General features: G+C 46.0%; 1 protein-coding gene across 4 annotated transcripts in view; it reads right to left on the minus strand.

The window, feature by feature from the left end:
- ARHGAP44 (Rho GTPase activating protein 44) overlaps window positions 1–24,683 on the minus strand; it is a 67,525-nt gene that overhangs the window by 34,409 nt on the left and 8,433 nt on the right. For all 4 annotated transcript variants that reach the window (XM_089666788.1, XM_089666787.1, XM_089666786.1 and 1 more), the window contains 7 exons: window positions 23,962–24,038; window positions 18,994–19,111; window positions 18,838–18,906; window positions 15,982–16,063; window positions 14,436–14,563; window positions 5,215–5,326; window positions 824–905 (listed from right to left, as the gene is read on the minus strand). In XM_089666788.1, coding sequence (XP_089522914.1) covers window positions 824–905; window positions 5,215–5,326; window positions 14,436–14,563; window positions 15,982–16,063; window positions 18,838–18,906; window positions 18,994–19,111; window positions 23,962–24,038 — 668 coding nt within the window. The remainder of the gene's footprint in view (window positions 1–823; window positions 906–5,214; window positions 5,327–14,435; window positions 14,564–15,981; window positions 16,064–18,837; window positions 18,907–18,993; window positions 19,112–23,961; window positions 24,039–24,683) is intronic.

Here is a 24,683-nt window from a genome sequence, read left to right on the forward strand (position 1 = left end):
TGACCCCTTTAAGATGGAGCCTGGAGATTTAATTCATATCAATAGCCAAAACGTTTGTTCATTTTAGCTGGTGTCTGAACCCCCATCTGGTTTAATTGCCGTCTGTGTCCCCACTGGGTAGATGCACCCTCTCTATTTGTCTGAGTGTCTATTGTCGCCGTGACAGAAAGTGACAGCAGGGATTTCCCATCATTTCGTAGAGATTTCATCCCACTTCCTGTTTTGTCAAAGGATCATGTTACACATGTATTGTTGTTTGTTTGTCTTTTAACACTTTTGGCCCTACCTCCCCTTGGAGCTAGGGGATGCTCTAGGTCGCTAGTCTCATCCTTACGTTTCATGCTTAGCCTCCATTCACCACATGTACTGTATTCTGCTGGAGCTAGACACACTATGATTTTTTACTGATCTAATGTTCGTCTGTTATGATCTGCACACGTTGTTGGATTAAAGGTTTCTTACGATCTGCAGGATGTCATTTGGATCGAGTCACTATTAGTCAAGCTACTAGACTACATCACCACAACTGGACCAGTTATAGAAATCACACTTTCAGTGCTTAGATTTCTGAAGCAGAACAAGAAGTGAAGAGGAATCTTCATAAGGGGATACAAACAGGAAAAAAAACTCGACATTTGTTTACTCATTCTATACCTCGATCCTAAATTAAACAAACAAATGAAATGGTCCTAGATACACTTTAGGCTCCATAAATCTGCACCACAAGGCCCCACTGCAAACCAATACTTCTCCTGCTATGTTGAAATTCCTGTAGAAGTCCCTGTGACCCATTTTTTATGTCACAAAAAACGTGTGGACTCACTTGGAAGCTTGGATCCATTCCTCGTACAGCTCAAACGTCATGAGGGGCTCTGGAAGCTCTCGGAGGTAAGATTTTAATGCCCCTGCAACAAGTCACAATGTAAAGAGAAAGTCTCAGTAGGGAAAAAAAAAGTTTTACCTGTTGGTCTGTTGATTAATACTGTAATACCGTTACTTGAATGTGAAAAGAAAAACGTTAAAGTGTTCTGCATAAGATAACATTTTTATATCTGCTATAATGTCCTTTGAGCTCCTCCCCTGTATGAAGCCCAATTTGTGAACATTATCATTGTGGAGCTCAAGCAGAACTCAACCGATACCTCTCCCAATGTGAATGTGAATGTGCCTGAGCTTAAAGCCTAGTACACACTATGAGACCAATTGTCCGATTTTCCACGAAGGTGCATATCATGATATAGTCAAAATGGTGTTGACTTGTAAGGAAATTCTTGTCCGCCAAAGGAAAATGTAGCTATGAACTAGTGTAGAAAAGGAGGTGTAGAGTCGTTGTTTGCTTCAGATCATGCGCATTTTATCTATTCGATTACTTCTGTACACATTAACCACTCCCCATCCGGCAGTTTATGTACATGGGCCGGACAGGAAGTGGTTAAAGTGTACAGAAATAATTGAATCGAGCAGTGCAGGAGCAAGTGGCCATTTATAAACGTCCTCCCGCTTCCCTGCCTGTGCGAGCTCCCTGGGAGCACGCGGCACCGTGATCTGGTTCAAGCTGTGTCCAGAGGACACAGCGGAACACCGATCGCTGTACGGGACCTCTGTGTGAGGTCCCGATCATGTGATCACTGATTGGCCAATCAGTGATCACATGCAGAGTAGTAAGCAAGATGTCACTTCTGACATCATTGCTTTCTACTAGTGAAATCTGTGAATGCTCACATGGGTCACATGGTACAAGGCTATTCACAACAGCCTTGTACCATGTGACAAGCTGTGACCAATCACAGCTCACACAGTAGTTCTCAATGGCTGCAAGAATGCAGCCAGAGAGAAGGAGAAATTATTGCTTTTACAGCCTTAATGGGTGTAAAAGCAATCAGTGTAAAAAAAAAAAAAATCTTCATCACTCCCACAAGTAGTACAGTGTCACTATGGTGACAATGTACTGCTAGGGTGACAGAATGTTAAAAAAACCAAAAAAAAAATAATAATATAAAAAAAAATTAATCAAAAATGTAAAAAATTTTGTTTTTGAAAAATTATAATTTTTGGTTATAAACTAATTTGGGTTATTTTTTTTTTTTTTTTTTAAAAAGATAGCTGAATACATTTTGGCCACGAATTATGAAGAAAGATTATTTATTTGCAAAATTTTATAAGAAAAACACTTTTTTTCAAAATGTTTGGACTTTTTTATTTATAGAGCAAAAAAATAAAAACCCCAGCGGTGAATAAATACCACCAAAATAAAGTTTTCTCTCTCTAAAAAAATGCTAAAAAATTCATTACGGGTACAGTGTTGCATGACCGCGCAATTGTCATTCAAAGTGCACTGAAAGCTGAAAATTGGCCTGGACAGGAAGGGGGCGAAAGTGTCCGGACTTGAAGTGGTTAAATGAGAATTAGGTATTGGGTTCACGTACAATAAATTTCTAGCTTGCACCCTCGTTTTTTGTCGTATAATAAGTCTGGCTGTCGAAAGCACTATACTAATCATCAGATAATCGGCTGATCCTACTTAAATTTTTATATTTTATGGTGTGTAAGGGCCATAAGATTATTTATTGTTACAGGAAGTCTCGTTGACACCGTCCTCTTGCTACAGGATTAACGATGGCTCTGGTCTGGGGAAGCGCCTAGTGTAGGAGACCAGCAGTCAGTTATTCGTCTCCTACTGAGCAGCATGGTGGAACTATACTGGGGGAACTATACTGGGGGAACTATACTGGGGGAACTATACTGGGGGAACTATATTGGTGAAACTATATTGGTGGAACTATACTGGTGGAACTATACTGGTGAAACTATACTGGTGAAACTATACTGGTGGAACTATACTGGTGGAACTATACAGGTGGAACTATACCGGTGAAACTATACCGGTGAAACTATACCGGTGGAACTAGACTGGTTAAACTATACTGATGAAACTATATTGGTGAAACTATACTGGTGAAACTATACTGGTGGAACTATACAGGTGGAACTATACCGGTGGAACTATACCGGTGAAACTATACCGGTGGAACTATACCGGTGAAACTATACCGGTGGAACTATACCGGTGGAACTATACCGGTGGAACTATACCGGTGGAACTATACCGGTGAAACTATACCGGTGAAACTATACCGGTGAAACTATACCGGTGAAACTATACCGGTGAAATTATACTGGTGGAACTATACCGGTGGAACTATACCGGTGAAACTATACCGGTGGAACTATACCGGTGGAACTATACCGGTGAAACTATACCGGTGGAACTATACTGGTGGAACTATACCGGTGAAACTATACCGGTGGAACTATACCGGTGAAACTATACGGGTGAAACTATACTGGTGAAACTATACTGGTGAAATTATACTGGTGGAACTATACCGGTGGAACTATACTGGTGAAACTATACCGGTGGAACTATACCGGTGGAACTATACTGGTGAAACTATACCGGTGGAACTATACCGGTGGAACTATACCGGTGGAACTATACTGGTGGAACTATACCGGTGAAACTATAGCGGTGGAACTATACTGGTGAAACTATACCGGTGGAACTATACCGGTGGAACTATACTGGTGAAACTATACCGGTGGAACTATACCGGTGGAACTATACTGGTGAAACTATATTAGTGGAACTATACCGGTGAAACTATACTGGTGAAACTATACCGATGAAACTATACCGATGAAACTATACCGATGAAACTATACCGGTGAAACTAGATTGGTGAAACTAGATTGGTGAAACTAGATTGGTGAAACTAGATTGGTGGAATTATATTTGGTGGAACTATATTGGTGGAAAATATTGGTGGAACTATATTGGTGGAACTATACTGTTCTTCCTTGCACTATATCTTAAAATAGTTTGCAGCAAAGGATTTTCAGGAATCCTTATCCCCCTGCTCTTGTAATTAGCCTCACGCCTTCTTTCCAAAAGCAGGAGCTAAAATGTTATGTATTTTGTCTGTAAAGGAGTCTGCAAATGTGCCAAAATGAATGTGCCTGGCAATGGAAGACCTTACAGAGATTATATGTGCAGTTAATACATGTTGTTTACCTGTAAGAGCCCCCCCTCCCCCTTTGTGTAGACATCCAAAACCCCTGAGAAGGTTTGGTGCCGCCATCTTGGATGTGATATCAGCAGCTCCAGCAGACTCGAAGCTGTCACTCAAGTGACACTCAATAGTATCCCCCTTCGCTCCTCCCCTGGCAGCTACATAAGGCTCCATTCACATCTGAGCGTAGTGTTTTTAAGCATTTTGTTGCGCATTTGCAAGAGTTTGTGCGTGATTTTCGGGCGTTTTCAGCCTTTTTGACTTCTGGCATTTTTGTATTAGCCAACAGAGAAAAATTTCATCTGTGACATCAAATATTACCATGTTTTGCCATGCCAGAAAAACGCTCTTGGTCGCGCGACAAAACACGCAAAAGCGCATGAAAACGTGCGATTTGTGCATTTCCATGTGTTTTTATAGGAATACAAATGAGCCAAAAAGGCATCAATCTGCCTGAAAGTAGCCACAAAACGTGAACCATCGCCATAGAGTAATATTGATTTTTTTTTTTCTCCCTGAGAGTTTTGGAGCTTCGAGCTACAAAACTCTCCTGTGAATGGGGCCTAAAAGTTTAGGTAGGGGTGCAAGGGGAGGGGGCAGAGGAGCTGGGCCAGCATAGACAGTAATAAGGCACTACCAGGAGAGGGCTATGACATAAGAAGGGAGAAGGCTGTGCTAGACAATTGACTCTTCCTGGAGTATTCAAATTTTCTGGCAAGGTCAAGGGCATGTTGCAAGAAAGAAAAAAAAAAATGGAAAGGAAAAACATGACAAATAAACAATTCTGTGCTTTTACCTGCATTTTTGTAAAGCTAGTGACAGGGTCTCTGAATGGAGTATATGGTGGTTTTGTACAGATTTCCTTTTTTCTTACCAATACTAAAAAAAAAAAAACAGCTCTTAAAACCGTTTTCTTTTTGGCAGTAGGTGGAACTTAGCTGATTGGAGACTTAATTACAGAACTCAGCAGCTTAAGCTGAGGCAGGGGAATGATTTGTCTGAGGTCTCAATCAGACAAGCAATGCCTCAAAGCAGGCAGCTTTTGCCATGTTAATATAACCCACAGTGCTCTGGGAATCCTTTACCATGTATTAAATACTAATTTGCAAAACAAAACAAAATTCATTAGAAGGAGGACACAAACCTGCAATAGCATGCGGATCTGCCGAGTATTCCGCCACATCCACAACACAACAGTCTAAGGCAGCTTTTAACTTCTTCAGTTTGGAGGCAGAAGGAGCCACTCGGAACAAACCCTGGAGAAAGGGAAGGACAGACAATAGATCCATGAAACCTGAAACTTGAGACGTGGCAGGTCCTAAATGAAACAAGTGTGGCGTTAATACTGTTGGAGTAGTGAGATCTCAAAAACAAGGAAAGGTTTCTTCACAGTAAGAGCTGTGAAAATATGGAATAGACTCCTTCAAGAGTTGGTTCTGGCCAGCTCAATGGATTGCTTTAGGAAAGTCCTGGATTCTTTCTTGGATACACAGAATATAACATTTATAGGTAAAGTTGAACCAGGGAATATCCGATTGCCTCTCGGGGGATCAGGAAGGAATTTTTTCCCTGCAGGAGCCAATTGGATCGTGCTTTGCTGGATTGTTTTGCCTTCCTCTGGATCAACTGTGGGTATAGGAATTAAATTTTTTTTTTCTTTAATGGTTGAACTGGATGGACTTTTGTCTTTTTTCAGCCAGACTAACTATGTAACTATCTTTGCTGATGTAGCTTAGGGCACCAATGGCGAGCCAGCCAATCAGCAGCTCAGGTCTAAATCGTGCTCCTGCCCTGATTTGCACTGCTCTCAAGCGGCAAAAGTGAACTTCAGGCAAACAGCCATACACAGATGGGATACATATAAGGGATCCGTTTTATCTGCCAAAGGATTTGTATTTCTGTCCATCCAGTCCTGCAACTTGTACAGCTCTGCCACACAGTACAGCCTGGTGAGTTCACTTGTTTGCAGCAGTTATTATTATTATACAGTGTTTATATAGCGCCAAAAAGTTTGCTCAGCGCTGAACAATAGTTAGGAGACACTGGTAGGCCAGCACAGTATGAAGTAGAAGAGGCCAGCCACTGTTGACATATTCTTTGAACATGCCAGTGCAGGAAACGGCAAGCCGGCACAGAGTAAGAAAGGAGCCGGCCAATGTTGACACATTTTTTTTGTTAATTTGCTAGTGTTGGACATCTCTAGGCTGGCACAGAATAATGAAGAGGCCCACCACTTATGACATTCTTTTGAACATGCCAGCACAGAATAAGAGTAAGCCCACCACTGATGATGTATTTTTAGAACATGCCAGCACAGAAGGAGATGCAGGCCACTGTTTTTTTTTTTTTCTTCTTTTTTTTTTTTTTTCGACGGAAGAAGATTGGTTTATCAGAATGAATCAGTTATGTGAGATGGAAAGACTTTATTATACACATATAGATGGCATGGAGAAGTACTATAAAAAATGGGGAAAATGGGAATAATTTAGACAGAAAGTGAAATATACTTGATTTATACTTCCTGAAACGAATAAGGTATTCTAGAAATGAGTTTTAGAAAGAAAAGGATAATTTTTCTTTTTCTTTTTTCTCTCTTTCTCTCTTGGATTAGATAAGAAAAGGCAGAGTGGGAGGGAGGGGGGTTACGAGGATGGGTGTGGGTGGGGGAGGGGTTTAGGAGGGATTTAGGGTTGTGGGAATTAAATAAATTACGAGGAATATAATGATCTTTTTATGAAAAAAATTTTGTTAACTATTTTTGATTGAAAACTAATAAAAAAAAAAAAAAAAAAGAAGAATGCAGGCCACTGTTGATGTAATTTTTGAACATGCCAGTACGGGACATCCATAGACCGGCACAGAATAAGTAAGAGGCCGCCCAAGGTTGACATATTCTTTGAACGTACCAGTACGGAACATCCATAGACCAGCACAGAATAAGGAAGAGGCCTGCCCAAGGTTGACATATTCTTTGAACATGCCAGTACGGGACGTCCGAAGACCAGCGCAGAGTAAGTAAGAGGCCGCCCAAGGTTGACATATTCTTTGAACATGCCAGTACGGGACGTCCGAAGACCAGCGCAGAGTAAGTAAGAGGCCGCCCAAGGTTGACATATTCTTTGAACATACCAGTACGGGACATCCATAGACCAGCACAGAATAAGGAAGAGGCCGCCCAAGGTTGACATATTCTTTGAACATACCAGTACGGGACATCCATAGACCAGCACAGAATAAGGAAGAGGCCGCCCAAGGTTGACATATTCTTTGAACGTGCCAGTACGGGACATCCATAGACCAGCACAGAATAAGGAAGAGGCCGCCCAAGGTTGACATATTCTTTGAACGTACCAGTACAGGACATCCATAGACCAGCACAGAATAAGGTAAAAGAGGCCAGTCACTGTTCACTTGTTTTTTTTTGGATAAGCAAGCACAGGACATCAAGAGGCCGGCACAGAATGAGGAAGAAGCCCACCACTGATGATTAGTGGTGTATTAAGGTTTTGTGCTGCCCTAGGCAACACAAAAATTGGCGGCCCCCTCCCCACCACCCGAGAGAGCCTTCCACTGCCACTGCCCCCCATACACCAGCCACCATTCCCCCATGGCGAGAGAGAGAGACATTCACCTTCACAGCTCCGGACATCCCTAGGAACGAGAGTCGGGCTCTGCATACACCTTCATGAAACCTGCAGCCTCTCTAAGAACCCACCAGGTCCCCATGCTGTGTGTGTCCCTTCTTCCATCCCTGCTTCTGAGGGGCAGTGCTTCCCCCCCTGAAAAATGCCGCCCTAGGTAAATGCCTTGTGGTAAATACACCCCTGCTGATGATGTCATTTTAGAACATACACACACGGAATAAGGAAGAAGCCGGACACTGTTGACATTTTTTGAACATGCTAGTGCGGGAAACGGCAGGCCGGCACAGGATAAGGAAGAAGAGGCTGGCCAATGTTGGTGTATTTTTTGAACATGCTGGCACAGAATACGGAGGTAGCCGCCAGCCACTAATCACATTTTTTGAACATGCCGGCACTGGACTTTGGTAGGCCAGCACAGAATAAGGACGAAGCAACTGCTGAGAATGAATTGTGAACATGCTGGCACTGGACTTTGGTAGGCCAGCACAGAATAAGGAAGAAGCAACTGCTGAGAATGAATTGCTGTGAACATGCTGGGGCTTTTTTCTTTTTCTCTTTTCTTTGTGTTTTGCACATTTTGAATGGTTTGTGATTTGCATGAATTAATGTATTATTTATTTAAATATTTAAGGGTAATGCATTATAGTTTATTTCTTTGTTTTGAGGTTTTTCGCTGCAAAATTAGGATTATTATCCTTCTTACCGGGTGGGAGTCTGGAACTTGGACTTTTGGATTTTGTTGGACACATTTGAATTGGACACTTTATGATTGTATTTGGTGAATTTTTTATTTATTTTTTAAGTTTAATTTTATTTTAATTTTACACAAAAAGGTATTTTATCATATTGTACTTTCTAGGGAGAAAGTGTGACTTTTTGGTGGGATTTAGCTTAGGAGGTCACTTATGTATTTTATTTTGTATGCTGGGGCTGGAGTTTGGTAGGACATTACAGAAGAAGGAAGAAGTAACTGCTGAGAATGAATTGCCGTGAACATGCTGGGGCTGGACTTTGGTAGGCCAGCACAGAATACGGAAGAAGCAACTGCTGAGAATGAATTAGTTTGAACATGCTGGGGCTTTGGTAGGACATTACAGAATAAGGAAGAAGAAGCTGCCCATTAATTCTTTGTCTGAATGTGCCAGCACGAGATCGGGAGCGCAGACAGAAGAGAGACGTGATAATGTGGTAAGCTAGAATAAAGGCGTTTATATGTATACATTTACTTGTTTCCATATGTACTAATATTTGCTTTGGCAGCTCCTTGGGGGGGGGGGGGGGTCTGCTTTAAATCTAGTTATTTCTATCATGTAATTCTCTAGACGTGTCACGGTGCTCATTGGGGTTTTTGTTTAATGTCCCCGGAGTTAAGCTATAAATCTTATGATCACAGGCAATGCAAATCTCCCGAACAGTCAGCTCCATGGAGGTCAATGTGACTGGTGATCCCCATAAGTGGCGCTCTAAGCCGAGCACAGCGGATACTCGAGAGATGAAACACCGCAAGGAATGTCAAAAGCTACCACACGGGAAGTGGAAATCAATCCCAGATGGTGGATTTCAAAAGAACCATCTCCACTGGTCCTGCCTCTCCCCTTCCTCTGACCTCACCGGGAGAAACATTCTATAATCTGAGGACAGCGAGGACTACACGGGAGCCCAAGACTGCAGGATAGGAGGTGTCAGGGGGGTCTGTCCGGGAGTTTCTCTGCTGTCAGTGGTCCTCTAATATTGATCGTGCGCTTCTGAGCCAATGAGAGAATATTGGATTGAATGAGGCCCTAAACATTTAGACGTACGAATCAGTAGTAGAGTAAAGTCATTTATAACTCCGCCCCAAATTAGATCACCGATCTTGTCTCTAAATATCACCCAAACTGTCCTCTACGCTCCTCACACGACCTCCTACTCTCTAGCTCCCTGTCTCCTCCTCCCATGCTTGTCTCCAGGACTTCTCCAGAGCTTCCCCCATCGTCTGGCACTCTCTACCCCAATTTATCAGACTATCGCCTACTCTGCTCACTTTTAGGCGATCCCTGAAAACCTCTCTCTTCAGGGAAGCCTATCCTGCCCTCAGCTAATAATGGAATCTTCTACTCTTCCAACCAGTCCATCCCCCACAGTTACTACCTTTTGTACCACTAGCCCCTCCCTCCTAGATTGTAAGCTCCCAGGATCAGGACCCTCCTATCCCTCTTGTATTGAACTGTATTGTTGCTGTATTGTCTCCTGTTATATTGTAAAGTGCTGAGCAAACTGTTGGCGCCATAAATCCTGTATAATAATAATAATATTGGACTGCGTAAGGCTCGGTCCACACTGTGTCGTGGTCATGGAGCATTTCTTAGAACGATTTTGGAGTGCAGCCATTCATTCGAAGGGGCCTCCCTCTGCTCCAAAAATGCACTAATGAAGCTCATGTACCGGATTCTGACACGGGAGCCAAGCATGTTTTGAGCTGTGTGCTTTTTGTCGCACAGAAAATTTGCGGCTGCTATCTGCATTTGGGTAGATATATTGGCACTAAAGGTAACCAATATAAAAACCTCATAAAAAATATATAGATATATAAGTGCAGCGCAAAAAATAATGAGTATATATATATATATATATATAAATGTCCATAAATGAGTATATATGCTAAATGAAGCGATCAGAAAGCAACAGTCTGTGCAGAATGACAAAATCCAGTGTCGGTGCTCCAAAATAATGTGGTAAAATTACGCACTCACCAGATGCGTAATGTATATACGCATTGAATAAATCAGTAGGGGTCATAAATCATATCCAACTCCTAAAAGGGGAACCCTACTGATTTATTCAATGCGTATATACATTACGCATCTGGTGAGTGCGTAATTTTACCACATTATTTTGGAGCACCGACACTGGATTTCATTGTCATTCTGCACTTAGACCTGCACAGACTGTCACTTTCTGATTGCTTCATTTGGCATATATATTTATTTGTGGACATTTATATATATATATACTCATTATTTTTAACGCTGCACTTCTATATCTATTTATTTTTTTATGAGGTTTTTATATTGGTTACCTTTAGTGCCTTAGCTGCTAACCAGGAGTGCTCAGTTTTTTTTACTTTATTTATATCTGCATTTGGGTGCCATTAACAAATAACGATACTGCAAGCATGTTGTGCATTTTAGCACATTTTTCGTGCGTTTCTGCCCGCGTTTCTGCTACGCCCAGGTGTGAATGGGGCCATATCCAGCGATTAATGCAGAAGGTTTGGAGTTTAAGTGATATCCTTAAACGGATCGCGTAAAGTGGAGTTACACCTGAAAAAAAGAAAAGGTAAGATTTTTATGAAAGAAAAGACTGACAGTCTTGCCTTGCTTCTCCCTGCTGGTCAGCGTCCAGCGAGTCGTGCATGCGCAGCTTGGCATGTATTTGTGGCACCGCCCTGTGCTGTGATGATGTGACCCCCATGCATATGTTCGGGAGTGGCAGCATGGTGGCCCAGCCAACCAACCAAGCCGAAGGTGCAGAACCTGGAAGACCAGGAGATGTTGCCAGTAGCCACGCCTAACAGGAGCGCTGACATCACTGGGATCACGTGCCAGGTAAGTATGCCAACATGTGCCAATATGTTCTGCATTCTAGTATATTATGGCTAAAAGCTTCTGCAGCCCCCCCCCCCCAAACAAATGGCGGAGATTTAATTTCACTTTAAGTTATTACATATGTATGCTTTCAGCACAACCCAAAGGCTTGCATCTTATCCTGAGCTAGCCAATAAAGCACGTGTCAAACACAAGGTCCAAATCTGGCCAGCCAGGACACTTCATATGGCTCTCGCACCTCTCCTGCAGGTGCTGCACCCCCCTAGAATCTACCCACCTTGCCTCAGCAGTTGGCAGCAGAAAGGAGGACAGAACTCACCTACCAGATCCTACACTTCTCCATGCAGCCACGAAGAGGCTCATCTCTGCCCCTCCCCCAGTATCCGCAGTAGGCAGCAGAGAGGTGGATAGAACTCTTCCTACAGATCATGCACCTCTCTGTGCAGCTGCAGCACCCTTTTGTCTTCTCCCTCCCTGGCCTCATCATTCAGCAGACTCTGGCAATTGACTCCAGCCCTCCTCTGGTCCTCCTCCAGACCCTGCACCCTCTGCTTCCCAGCGTCACCCCCAACTTCTTCCTGGCAGCAGCACAAGGTAAAGGGGGTGCACAGGGTTGCAAGGGAGGGTGGGGGATTGTTGACTTCTGGTGATGGGGAAGGTGCTCTTGACATCCAGTACTACAGATACAACCAGCCCTTTGAGGGCAACTGTAATGCTGTGGCCAACTATGAAAATGGAGTTCGACACCCCTACAATTGACTCCAGCCCTCCTCTGGCCCTCCTCCAGACCCTGCACCCTCTGCTTCCCAACGTCACCCCCAGCTTCTTTCCAGCAGCAGTACAAAGTAAAGGGGGTGCACTGGGCTGCAAGGGAGGGTGGGGGATTCTTGACTTCTGGTGATGGGGAAGGTGCTCTTGACATCCAGTACTACAGATACAACCGGCCCTTTGAGGGCAACTATAATGCTGTGGCCAGCTATGAAAATGGAGTTTGACACCCCTGCAATAAAGGGTGTTGCTAAAAGTCGAGGTTTAATCTGCCTATATTATTATTATTATACAGTATTTATAAAGTGCCAATGGTTCGCTCAGCGCTGTACATTACAAAGGGGGACAGAACATGTGACAGAACAATACCAATACAATGCAAAACATGAGGGGATTGAGGACCCTGCTCCTTGGAGCTTACAATCTAGGAGGAGGGGATGGTGGCACAGGAGGAGATAGCTGTGGGGGATGGAGTGGTAGGAAGAGTGGAGGCGGTCGGCAAGTTAGCAGGGGGTGGGGTAGGCTTCCCTGAAGAGATGGGTTTTCAGGGTGCACCTAAAGGAGAGGAGAGTAGGTGATAGTCTGATGGGTTGGGGCAGGGAGTTCCAGAGGATGGGTGACACCCTGGAGAAGTCCTGGAGGCGGGCATGGGAGGAGGAGACCAGTCATCTAGAGAGGTAGGTCTTGTGAGGAGCGGAGTGTGCGTGTTGGGTGGTACTTGGATATTAGGTCAGTGATGTAGTTCGGGGCAGTATGGTGGACAGCTTTGTACGTCAGTGTTAGGATTTTGAATTTGATCCGTTGGGCAATCGGAAGCCAGTGGAGGGATTGGCAGAGGGGGGTGGCGGAGATGGAGCGGTTGGAAAGGTGAATGAGTCTGGCAGCCGTATTCAGGATGGACTGAAGCGGGGATAGCCAGCGGCGAGGCAGGCCAGTGAGGAGGGAGTTGCAGTAGTCCAGTCGTGATATGATGAGGGAGTGGATGAGCTGTTTAGTGGTTTCTGGGGTTAGGAACGTGCGGATTTTGGCGATGTTGCGGAGGTGGAGGCGGCACGAGTTTGTTAAAGATTGGACTTGGGGCTGGAAGGATAGGTTGGAATCCAAAATGACACCAAGTACTCTGGCCTGCGGGGCGGGTTTGATGGTGGCGTTGTTGGATGTGATGGAGAAGTCAATGGGGGGGTGGGGTCCGGGCTGGGGGGAAGACAAGAAACTCGGTTTTGGAGAGATTCAGTTTAAGGAAGTGGAGCGACATCCAGTCTGATATGTCGCTCAGTAGGTGTGTGATTCGGGCGGAGACCGAGGGGGTGAGGTGGGGGGTTGAGAGATAGATTTGTGTGTTGTCGGCATAGAGGTGGTAGTTGAAGCCGTGAGAGTGTATGAGTTGGCCAAGGGAGGAGGTGTAGATGGAGAAGAGAAGGGGCCCGAGGACAGAGCCTTGAGGGACCCCAACAGAGAGGGGGAGTGAGGGGGAGGTGGTAGCATTATAGGTAACGCTGAAAGAGCGTTGTGACAGGTAGGATGAGAGCCAGGAGAGAGCAGAATCTCTGAGGCCGAGGGAGTGTAGTTTTTTGAGGAGGAGGGGGTGGTCGACTGTGTCGAAGGCTGCAGAGAGGTCAAGGAGTAGGAGCACTGAATAGTGGCCATTAGCTTTGGCGGTTAGCAGGTCGTTGGAGAGTGAGTAAGGCAGTTTCGGTGAAGTGTAGGGGACGGAAGCCGGACTGTAGGGGATCGAGGAGGTTGTTGTCGTTGAGGTGAGGCTATATTTTGCCTTCCCCCGTCATCAACAAGATAATTACATTTTTAAACAAAACCTTGCTTCATTCTAGACCCAATGATGTCACCACTAGGTCTCTGCATTTTACTATGCAATGAAGGCAGATCATGGTTGGTGTAGGAGCAGTACTGTGTTTAGACTGCCATGCACATGGGAAAGAAAAAAAAGGCATCAAAAGATAGGGATTGGGGACAAAAAAAAGACGCTAACTGGTGGAGTGTAATAGAAGGGGTTACTTTTAGGGTTTAAATGACTTTTTGGAGTGACATTAACATGGCAAACCTTCTATGAGACGTAAGTGATTGGGCGTGCATCGACTTTGAGTCGACTTTGAGCAAGCAGCTTCCAGATGTCACTTTCATAGTCCGGGTTTGATAGTAAATCAAGGCAGCCGATTGGTCAACGTGAATGATAAGAATTGTTACCTTTAGCACACTTTCCATGCATTAGAGGCGGTTTAGTGTCTAATCACTCCCAGACCGGAGGACGCGCTGCGGATACTGGGAGAGCTGGTGACGTGCAGCTGACAACACACCAGGGTCTCATTAGGACGGACCGATGGGGGGTGGCGGCAGATGTTTCGTCTTACCTCCTCTTGCATTCCGCACTCCAGCAGCATGGTGACGCACGCCTCGATGGGGAACGCAATCTCCCGACCGCTCACCGTCAGATGCTCGTCCAAAGGCTTCCCGAATGATGGCTTTTCTATCCAGGCCTCTGGGAGGACAGATGAGGAAAATAGAAGGTCAGAAATTAAATGCTGCAATACCTAGTCATCTGTAAGAAAATCACAACCAATCACAGAGCAGCTTACAGTGGTCGGCCCAAACTTTACTGCTAGAGGCCAAATTTCTGATTGGCTGAGAGGCCTGGCATTTATGCACAATCTGCACAGCACCCAACAGCCACAACCACCTATACCCCCCTAACCACCTATACCCCCCTGCCATGTAGCAACAAGAGACTGTGGCCAGATTAGAAGAGACTGTTAGAAAATGCTACTGAACACAGTGGGGGTCCTCTCTCCACCCCCCAGCCTGTTGATTGGACAGCGAAGGAGCAGCCAATGAGCTCATCTTTCTGTTCACACTGCTCTAGGACAAGAGCCAGGACCCTGGGCATCGTACTTTCACCACAGGTTGACCTCCTTGAAGGAAAATGATTGCTTTATGTAAACATTAAAATGAACTCCCATTCCTATCAGTCCCGTGCTACCACATGTAGTGCCCCTCTAGTTAGCCAGGGGGAGCTATGCAGGTTTTCAGTTAGAGGTTGGATAGCAGCCTGGGATGAGTCAGCCTGGAAGCGAGGTAGTGAGGATACCTCAGGACAGGCTAGGGAGGTTTCTGGAGGAGGGATGAAGCTTAGATCTACATACTCAAGGGACCTTGGCCAGTCCCTTGTCAGAAGGCTGGGCATGGTGACCAAGGCAACCCATTAAGTGTTGCAGAGCCTGGGAGGAGTAGGTCAGTGTCGGGTGGAAGATGGAGTGAGAAGGCTGGAATGTGGAGCCTGGAAGGGGGCCTGGGAGAAGGGCCTATCTACAGGCAGGTACTGGAAGGAGGATATCTCATCTTCACTGTCCCTTGAGAGAGGACAACCTGTGCAGCAGGGAAGGAGCCATTCCAGCGTAAGGCCTGAAGGCAACCACCAACCCAACAAGCTTACAGGAGAGGACTGAGTGAGTCCTGGGCCAGATAAGGGGAGAGGGCAGTCAGGTGGCAAACCCAACTAGCTCCTCATCTGGGGCTGCTTTTTTAAAGTGGCAATTTCTGGGTCCCCTTGCCCAGGGTTTCCCTCAGGCAGCTGGGTGAAGAGGAGGGTCTGAGGTGGTCCATCAGGAGGGCTGGAGAGCTCTTCAAAGAAGAGGCTGTCTCTATGGACTTGCGCATAGCTGCTAAGGAGTTTGTCCTCATGTTTACGGTTCCTTGGGCATCCCATACACCCCTCAACCCCATCCAAGTTCAAAATCCGGTAATAAAACCCAAACAAAACCAACCTCACGGACTGTTTACTGACTCCAGGGTGCAAGTATGAAGAAAATGCAAGGGGGTTGAGCCACACACACACCTTCCAACCCTTACACACTGTATGTGAAATACATGTCAGATTGGGCAACACTTTTCAATACATACCTTGCTGGGCTTTGATCTGGGGCAGCACGGCTTGCAGTAAAGCGAGAGACTTCTTGTGGTACTCAGCCTGAATTTCTATAAGCTGGGAGACAAGACATTGTTTAAGTGTACAATGTAGGAGCACAAAGGACAACAAAGGTATGTGAGATCAAGCCTTGCTTTTTAGTGATAGTTAAGGGGGCTGAACTCAAGTCAAGCTTATGCCTCTTGATGGACTCTGCCTAAAACTTCTTATCTAGTTTTTGGGTGGATTTTGGTAATGTTTGAACATCCTTTTACTTGACTGGCTGTGGCTCTGTGGGAGGGCCGTTATGTGCTCTGCCCCCCCTCCCAGTGGAATCTTATAAGGAGCACACAATAAATGTACTTCAAAGAAAGCTCCACAGTGATTGTCACCACAAGTCCAGAGGTGTCAGATCTCCTCACCAGCGGTTGGGACAGCAGTACATTTACAATAGTAAACATAATTAAAAATTAATAATTAACAAATATAAGGAGATCTTACCAGTGCAATAAAAACTGCACGTCATGCCATGCTCTTTACCAGCCTTTCTCACCCTTTATAATACAGAGGAACCCTTGAAATAATGTTCCAGGCTCAAGGAACTTCTGCTAAAATGATGAGGAACTTCTGCTAAAAGTAATGAATCTACAGCTCACTGTATATTAGTGTGATGGTCAAGGAGAAGAATGCCCCTTACATTTGTGATCAGTAAGAATAACCCTCCTCTTAGATAAAGCCAAATGATCATTGGTTTCAGTGGTAACTTTTCTGAGTGTCGGAAATTGCTTCTTGCTCAAGGAACCCCTAGGAACCTCTCTAGAGCAGGGGCGGACTGACCATTTGGAAACTCGGGCACTGCCAAGGGCCCGGGGTCAGTAGGGGGCCCCAAGAGATGCCCCTGGTACCTTTTTCATAGGCTTTTTTGAGTTTGGGCAAGGACACAGGGGCCCCATGATCCCCTATTGCCCGGGGGCCCCATGAGTTGTCAGTCCGCCCCTGCTCTAGAGGAACCCTGTTTGAGAAAGTCTGCTCTTTACAGTCTGACCACACATGTCAATCCAACTGCTTAATACTTCAGTCCAATCAATCTCAACCAGGGTTTCTCCAGATCTTCCTAGAAGTTCCTTAAGCTGTGGCTGACTGACCTCCCACTTGATGGTACCTGCATAGTTCCACGGCCAGTGCCACTTGGTGGAGGCAGTTGCATGATACTAATGATCTTTTTAGCAGTAAGAGTATTATGACCACCACTGTAAGGGGCCTTCTTCCCACTGGCTACCAATGTAAGGAATATTTTTCCCCATTGGCCATCAATTTAAAGAATATTCTTCCCACTGACTACCAATGCAAGGGAAATTCTCCCACTGACCCCCAATGTAAGGGACATTCTTCCCACTGAACATCAATGTAAGGGACATTCTTCCCACTGATCACCAATGTAAGGAACATTCTTCCCACTGACCTCCAATGTAAGGGACATTCTTCCCACTGATCACCAATGTAAGGAGAATTCTTCCCACTGACCACCAATGTAAGGGACATTCTTCCCACTGACCTCCAATGTAAGGGACATTTTTCCCACTGACCCCCAATGTAAGGGACATTCTTCCCACTGACCACCAATGTAAGGAGAATTCTTCCCACTGACCACCAATGTAAGGGACATTCTTCCCACTGACCACCAATGTAAGGGACATTCTTCCCACTGACCACCAATGTAAGGGGCATTCATCCCACTGATCACCATTGCAAGGGGCATTCTTCCCCCTGACCACCAATGTAAGGGACATTCTTCCTCCTGACCACCAATGTAAGAGACATTCTTCCCACTGATCACCAATGTAAGGGACATTCTTCCCACTGATCACCATTGCAAGGGGCATTCTTCCCATTGATCACCAATGTAAGGAGCATTCTTCCCACTGATCACCATTGTAAGGGACATTCTTCCCACTGATCACCAATGTAAGGAGCATTCTTCCCACTGACCCCCAATGTAAGGAGCATTATTCCCACTGACCCCCAATGTAAGGGACATTCTTCCCACTGACCACCAATGTAAGGGACATTCTTCCCACTGACCACCAATGTAAGGGGCATTCTTCCCACTGACCACCAATGTAAGGGGCATTCTTCCCACTGACCACCAATGTAAGGAGCATTATTCCCACTGACCACCAATGTAAAGGTAGCCACAGATGGATTTTTGTTTATGAAAAAGCCAGCTAATCAGAATAAACCACACAGATTCCCTCATCCACACAATTGAGGTGGATGGATGAATCCTCCTCACTGCACTATTGAATTCTGACAGCGGGACTCCTCCTCTGTCAGAATACGCCGATCAGCGCTGTAGTCCATTGGCTGCATGCGGTGATTAAATGGCCAGCAAATGGAAATTTTCTAACACTCCCAATCATGAGAAGCAGATATTCTTCTCTCTAGCATGCAGTTGGCCAGTCCAGGCTGAACCGACCGAATTTCGATCCAACTATGGCTAGTTTTAGGGGCAGTTTTTCCACTGACCCAAAATGAATTGGTTGTAGCAGGGGTTTCCAAAGACCTGAACGTTCCTTCAAGGGTTCCTCTGTGGTAAAAAGGTTGATAAAAACTGCTCCAGTCTGTATGTGTTCTGCTACTCTAAGAGGGTACAGATCTAGTCCTTCACATTTTCCAAACATCTGATCAACTACTGGAGGACCTACTCAAGGTTTCAATGCACTGATTTTCTATAGACTGGTCTAATCTGCCAGGAATTTTTACTGATCTGATTTTCCAAAAGGCCCCAGTAGGCTACAGTTAGGTTCAGCCCCAAAAACCTCTAACAATCTGATTGTAGGCTCTACACTTACCGACTGAAAATAGTTTGCATAGTCTATTTCTTTGGCCACAAAGTTGTACATATCTGCTGACAACTGATCCTGGAAGTACAAAGCGCACGGTTATTTTCGGCACACTATGTCGAGAAGCGATAACATTTTTATTACAGGAGTAAAGGTTCCACCCACCCTACAGATCTCCACGCGGTTTGCTGCCTCTTCCATCTCTTCCCTCAATGCGTCGGCCTTTGCTCCAGAGGGCTGTAGATTGCTAGAGATCCCGGATGACTTTGCAGACTGCTGCCACCTGCGACCCACCGACAAAAAGAGAAGGTTTCAGTGTTAGAGCCCTTCATTTATTTATTTATTTCAGGTACTTCTATAGCGCCGTCAATTTACGCAGCACTTTACATATATATTGTACATTCACATCAGTCCCTAACCCTCAAGGGGCGTACAATCTAAGGTCCCTAACTCACATTCATACATACACATACTAGGGCCAATTTAGACAGGAGCCAATTAACCTACCAGCATGTCTTTGGAGTGTGGAAGGAAACCAGAGTACCCGGAGGAAACCCACGCAGGCACAGGGAGAACATGCAAACTCCAGGCAGGTGGTGCCATGGTTGGGATTTGAACCGGCAACCTTACTACTTACAGAAGTGCTAACCACTTAGCCACTGATGGGGACCCTGATGCAAGGGGGAACTCTGATGCAGACCCTGATGCAAGGGGAGACTCTTATGGGGACCCTAATGTAATGGGGGCTCTGATGGGGACCCTGATGCAAGGGGGAACTCTGATGGGGACCCTGATGCAAGGGGGAACTCTGATGGGGACCCTGATGCAAGGGGGAACTCTGATGGGGACCCTGATGCAAGGGGGAACTCTGATGGGGACCCTGATGGGGACCCTGATGCAAGGGGGAACTCTGATGGGGACCCTGATGCAAGGGGGAACTCTGATGGGGACCCTGATGCAAGGGGGAACTCTGATGGGGACCCTGATGCAAGGGGGAACTCTTGATGAAGGGGGAAAGAAGGATGGAAAGGGGGACCAGAATGTAAGGAGGAAGTCTGATGGGGACTTTAATGTAAGGGGGGGACTTTGAGGGGGAAGACCCTGATGTAAGGGGAGACTCTTATGAGGACCCTAATGTAAGGGGGGAATCCTATGGGGACCCGGATGTAAAGGGGGGCTCTAATAGGGACCCTGATGTATGGTGGGACTCTGATGTGGGGGAGACTCTAATGGGAACCCTGATATATGGAGAAACTCTGGCATGTAAGGGGGTTCTGAAGTGATGGGGGGGACCTCTGATGTGATGGGGAGATTCTGCAGCAATGGGGGGACCTCTGATGTGATGCAGGGCTTGCTGATAAGATTTTTTATTTTTTTTGGGCCAGCAAATATTTGTAAAATCTACAATGTGGCCTGCACATAGGAAGGTTTGAAGTCCTCTGCTCTGGTCCATAGAGCTATCCATGGGGGGGAGGGGGTGGTAAAGCTGATGAATAGGAAATGAGGAATGTCTTCCAGTCCCGTCTTCTCTGAGCTCCCAGCCTGCAGTGCAGCAAACCAGCAAAGTCTATTTCCAGGAGATGGTCCTTCTAGCACAACCAGGAGAAGTCCCATGACACCTCTTCTGGGTTAATCAATAAACAGGAGATCTGGCTCAGAGTAGAACATAACCCCCAAATATGAGCATTTCATCAAATCCAAATAAAAACGTTAACCCAAGAGGTGGGCTTACTCTTCGAATTTCCATATTCAGGTCTATAAAAACGATTGGCGATGTGACATTTCCTTCACACCCCCATGATGAATCTTCCATTGTTTCCTTGCGGTTGTCTGTGCAGGTTATTCTCCAACTTTCTTTTTCTCCATCACGCACTGGCGCTCGTGTTCCTCATGTTCCTCGCGAGCCGCTGACTCATTCCAGCAGCAGAGAGAATCAATAGATCAAATCTGCTTAATTTTCCACAAAGCTCTGGAGACAACGATTGTGAGTCACACACTGCCGATCGTCTAACCGCGCAGCGAGTGATGGATACGCAGGGATGGCTCCGACTGGAGGATGCGGCAGAAGGACCCAACATAGCATTGTGCAAGCCATAGCTTTCATATCGTGCACTGCTGAGCGCAAACAAGCTCCAAACTGCTCCTAGGGTGGATACCCCTATGTGAGGCCTACAAACCCTTGGCTCCAGGTGACCACTGAGGAGAGAGGAGATGTTTGCATTATAGTGCTCTTCCCTTGAAAGACCCTGAAGTCATCTCCTAGCAGGGACACTCTGTACAGAACAATCTCTATGTAATGGTAATCATTTCTATCTGCTCCTGCTGGTGCTCTCGTTACTTCCTAATCGCAGGCTATCCCCTCTTCAGTCTATCATGAATGCTGCTGCCAGACTCATCCACTTTACTAACCGTTCTGTATCTGCCATCCCTCTCTGTCAATCCCTCCACTGGCCTCCAATCAGTATCCTCCACCCCTCTCTGTCAATCCCTCCACTGGCCTCCAATCAGTATCCTCCACCCCTCTCTGCCAATCCCTCCACTGGCCTCCATTTAATGTCCTCCACCCCCTCTGCCAATCCCTCCACTGGCCTCCATCCCTCTCTGCCAATCCCTCCACTGGCCTCCAATCAGTGTCCTCCACCCCTTTCTGCCAATCCCTCCACTGGCCTCCATTCAATGCCCTCCACCCCTCTCTGCCAATCCCTCCATTCAATGCCCTCCACCCCTCTCTGCCAATCCCTCCATTCAGTGTCCTCCACCCCTCTCTGCCAATCCCTCCACTGGACTCCATCCCTCTCTGCCAATCACTCCACTGGCCTCCATTCACTGTCCTCCATCCCTCTCTGCCAATCACTCAACTGGCCTCCATTCAGTGTCCTCCACGCATCTCTGCCAATCCCTCCACTGGCCTCCATTCAGTGTCCTCCATCCCTCTCTGCCAATCCCTCCACTGGCCTCCATTTAGTGTCCTTCACCTCTCTCTGCCAATCCCTCCAATAGCCTCCACTCAGTGTCCTCCACCCTCTCTGCCAATCCCTCCATTCAGTGTCCTCCACCCCTCTCTGCCAATCCCTCCACTGGCCTCCACTCAGTGTCCTCCACCCCTCTCTGCCAATCCCTCCACTGGCATCCACCCCTCTCTGCCAATCCCTCCACTGGCCTCCATTCAGTGTCCTCCACCCCTCTCTGCCAATCCCTCCACTGGCCTCCACTCAGTGTCCTACACCCCTCTCTGCCAATCCCTCCACTGGCCTCCACTCAGTGTCCTCCACCCCTCTCTGCCAATCCCTCCACTGGCCTCCATTCAGTGTCCTCCACCCCTCTCTGCCAATCCCTCCACTGGCCTCCACTCAGTGTCCTACACCCCTCTCTGCCAATCCCTCCACTGGCCTCCACTCAGTGTCCTCCACCCCTCTCTGCCAATCCCTCCACTGGCTTCCCATTGCCGAACGAATACAATTCAAAACATTAACAATAACATATAAAGCCATTTATAACCAATTCCATCACCAAACATGTCTCCAAATATCACCCAAACCGTCCTCTCTGCTCCTCCCATGACCTCCTGCTCTCTAGCTCCCTTGTCTCCTCCTCCCATGCTCATCTCCAGGACTTCTCCAGAGCCTCCCCCATCCTCTGGAACTCTCTACCCCAATCTATCAGACTATTGCCCACTCTGCTCACTTTTAGGCGATCTCTGAAAACCTCTCCCTTCAGGGAAGCCTATCCTGCCTTCAGCTAATACTGGAATCTTCTATTCCTCCTATCAGTCCATCCCCCACAGTTATTACCTTCTGCACCACCAGCCCCTCCCTCTTAGATTGTAAGCTCCCAGGATCAGGGCCCTCCTAACCCTCTTGTATTGATCTGTATTGTTGCTGTATTGTCTCCCGTTATATTGTAAAGCACTGAGCAAACTGTTGGCGCCATATAAATCCTGGATAATAATCATAATTAAAAAAAAACAAAGGTCGCCTGGAATATGTCTGAATTTTATGGAAGTCACATGAGCATTGAAGAATGCTGGTCTATAGATTTAGAAACGCTTATCTTTGCTTCTCCAAAGTACTGATTGGATGGATTATGCCAATAGTTTTTTTCTGTTAGCTCCTCCCTGATCAGAAGCCCGATTTGTGGATGTTCCTACTGCTCCCTGTTGGGTGAGTGTGCCCGTCAGCCCTGCGCTGCCCGTGTCAACAATCGCAAACCTGTGAAAAAGTCCTCATGATGTCAATTAGTGTCCACGTCATCCTCGATCCGAATGTCATGCTCGCAAATTTATGCAAACATATTTTTTTTTCTTCATAGAGTCGACAGGAGAATACAGCATCTACACCATTCTGCTACGTTAACTAAAAGCCTCCCTAATGTGTCATTTTAATTGACATACTTTGTGAATTAGATGCAGGATGATATATGGAGGTGTGGAAATTATGTAACACTGCGTTGGGAAAAGTGACAGACAGCTGCCTTTTTTTTTTTACTATAAATCCCTAAATAAAGCCAAGAAAATAAAAAATATATTTATCTGAATCTGCAAAAAATCTAAAGCCCTGTCCCCAAGAATTGAACAATTGATAATACTTTAGGACAGATTACAAATATTAAAATGTTCAATATGTGCAACCAAGACATCACGAAAAACGAAAAAAAAAAAAAAAAATGCTCCGGGGCTTATGGGCATTTAGGGAGAAAAAAGGTTCAGGGACTCAAGTAGTGAAAGCAGAACTAAAGTCCTGATTTTGAAAACTGGGGAGCTCTTCATTGCCGGTCTCTTCTGCAATAATAGAAACCTACCTGCCTGCGGTCTTCTTTGAAATGTACACAGAGCCGTGATGTCATCACGCATGTGCAGGAGTGACGTCATCACGCAATGGCCAATGAGCACGGCCATAGCCTGCAGCCCAGAAGAAACCAGGTAGAAGGTGGACAGCAATGGGCTTCAGACCATTGAAGGGAGGTAAGTATCGCAGAGTTTAGCTCGACTTTGATCCCCGAGCTTCTTTTCTGCAACAAATACGCATAGGGCAGCCCTTTCAAGTGAATAGGCTGCCCAATGTGCTTCATGCAAGAAAATCAAAGTTCAACTTTAATCAGTAAGAAGGTTCCAGACTGGGCTGGATGAATCCTCACCTCGCTCTAGAAGAATCCATATCCAGGACCAATTTGGCTAAGTGCTTCCTCTGTTTTTGGATGTTGGGAATCTCCACCTAAAAGAATAAAGAGGACCAGTCACCATGCAGCAAGACTCATAAGGACATAGAGGGGTTAGTCTAAAACTGGAACCATCCTATAAATTCGTAAGAAGAACATAAGAAGAACACACTAAGAATGTGCCATTCACGGAGAACCAAGTCATTCTTTGTGAGTTGTAAAGTTCTAAAAGTGGCCTTTAAAGGGGACGTTAACCTACTTGGGTAGCAGCCTGGGTTACCCCTTCATTAAAAGGCCATGTTTTGGTTTTCAGTAGGGATGCACTCGTGAAAATACTCCCGATACTTTGCGTTCATGGATGTAAACTGCACCGCAAAGATTAACATGCGATTTGAACAGGAATGCGATACCTGTCCAAATCGCATGCGGTTTTCCCACTGTTCATATGTGATGCCAGACTTGTCATAGCCCGAGCTCGCACAGGAGCGGTGCAGGAAACCTCCCTGCAGGCATGCCATGCTGAGTCTCAGTGGTAGGAGAGGAGAGAAAGCGGCGAGGAATTGAAATCCCCGCCACTTACTTCCCTCTCCTGGTAGAGATGACAGTTTGGGCTACACAGCATCCGACTGACCAGCACCGTCCATGACCATCCCAAACTGTCATCGCTGCGATTTGGAAAGGAAATCGTATTGCTGTTCCTT

The sequence above is a fragment of the Staurois parvus genome, unplaced genomic scaffold, assembly GCF_062004578.1.
Source record: "Staurois parvus isolate SC_StPar_1 unplaced genomic scaffold, SC_StPar_1.0 ptg002841l, whole genome shotgun sequence".
Classification (NCBI taxonomy): Eukaryota; Metazoa; Chordata; class Amphibia; order Anura; family Ranidae; genus Staurois; species Staurois parvus.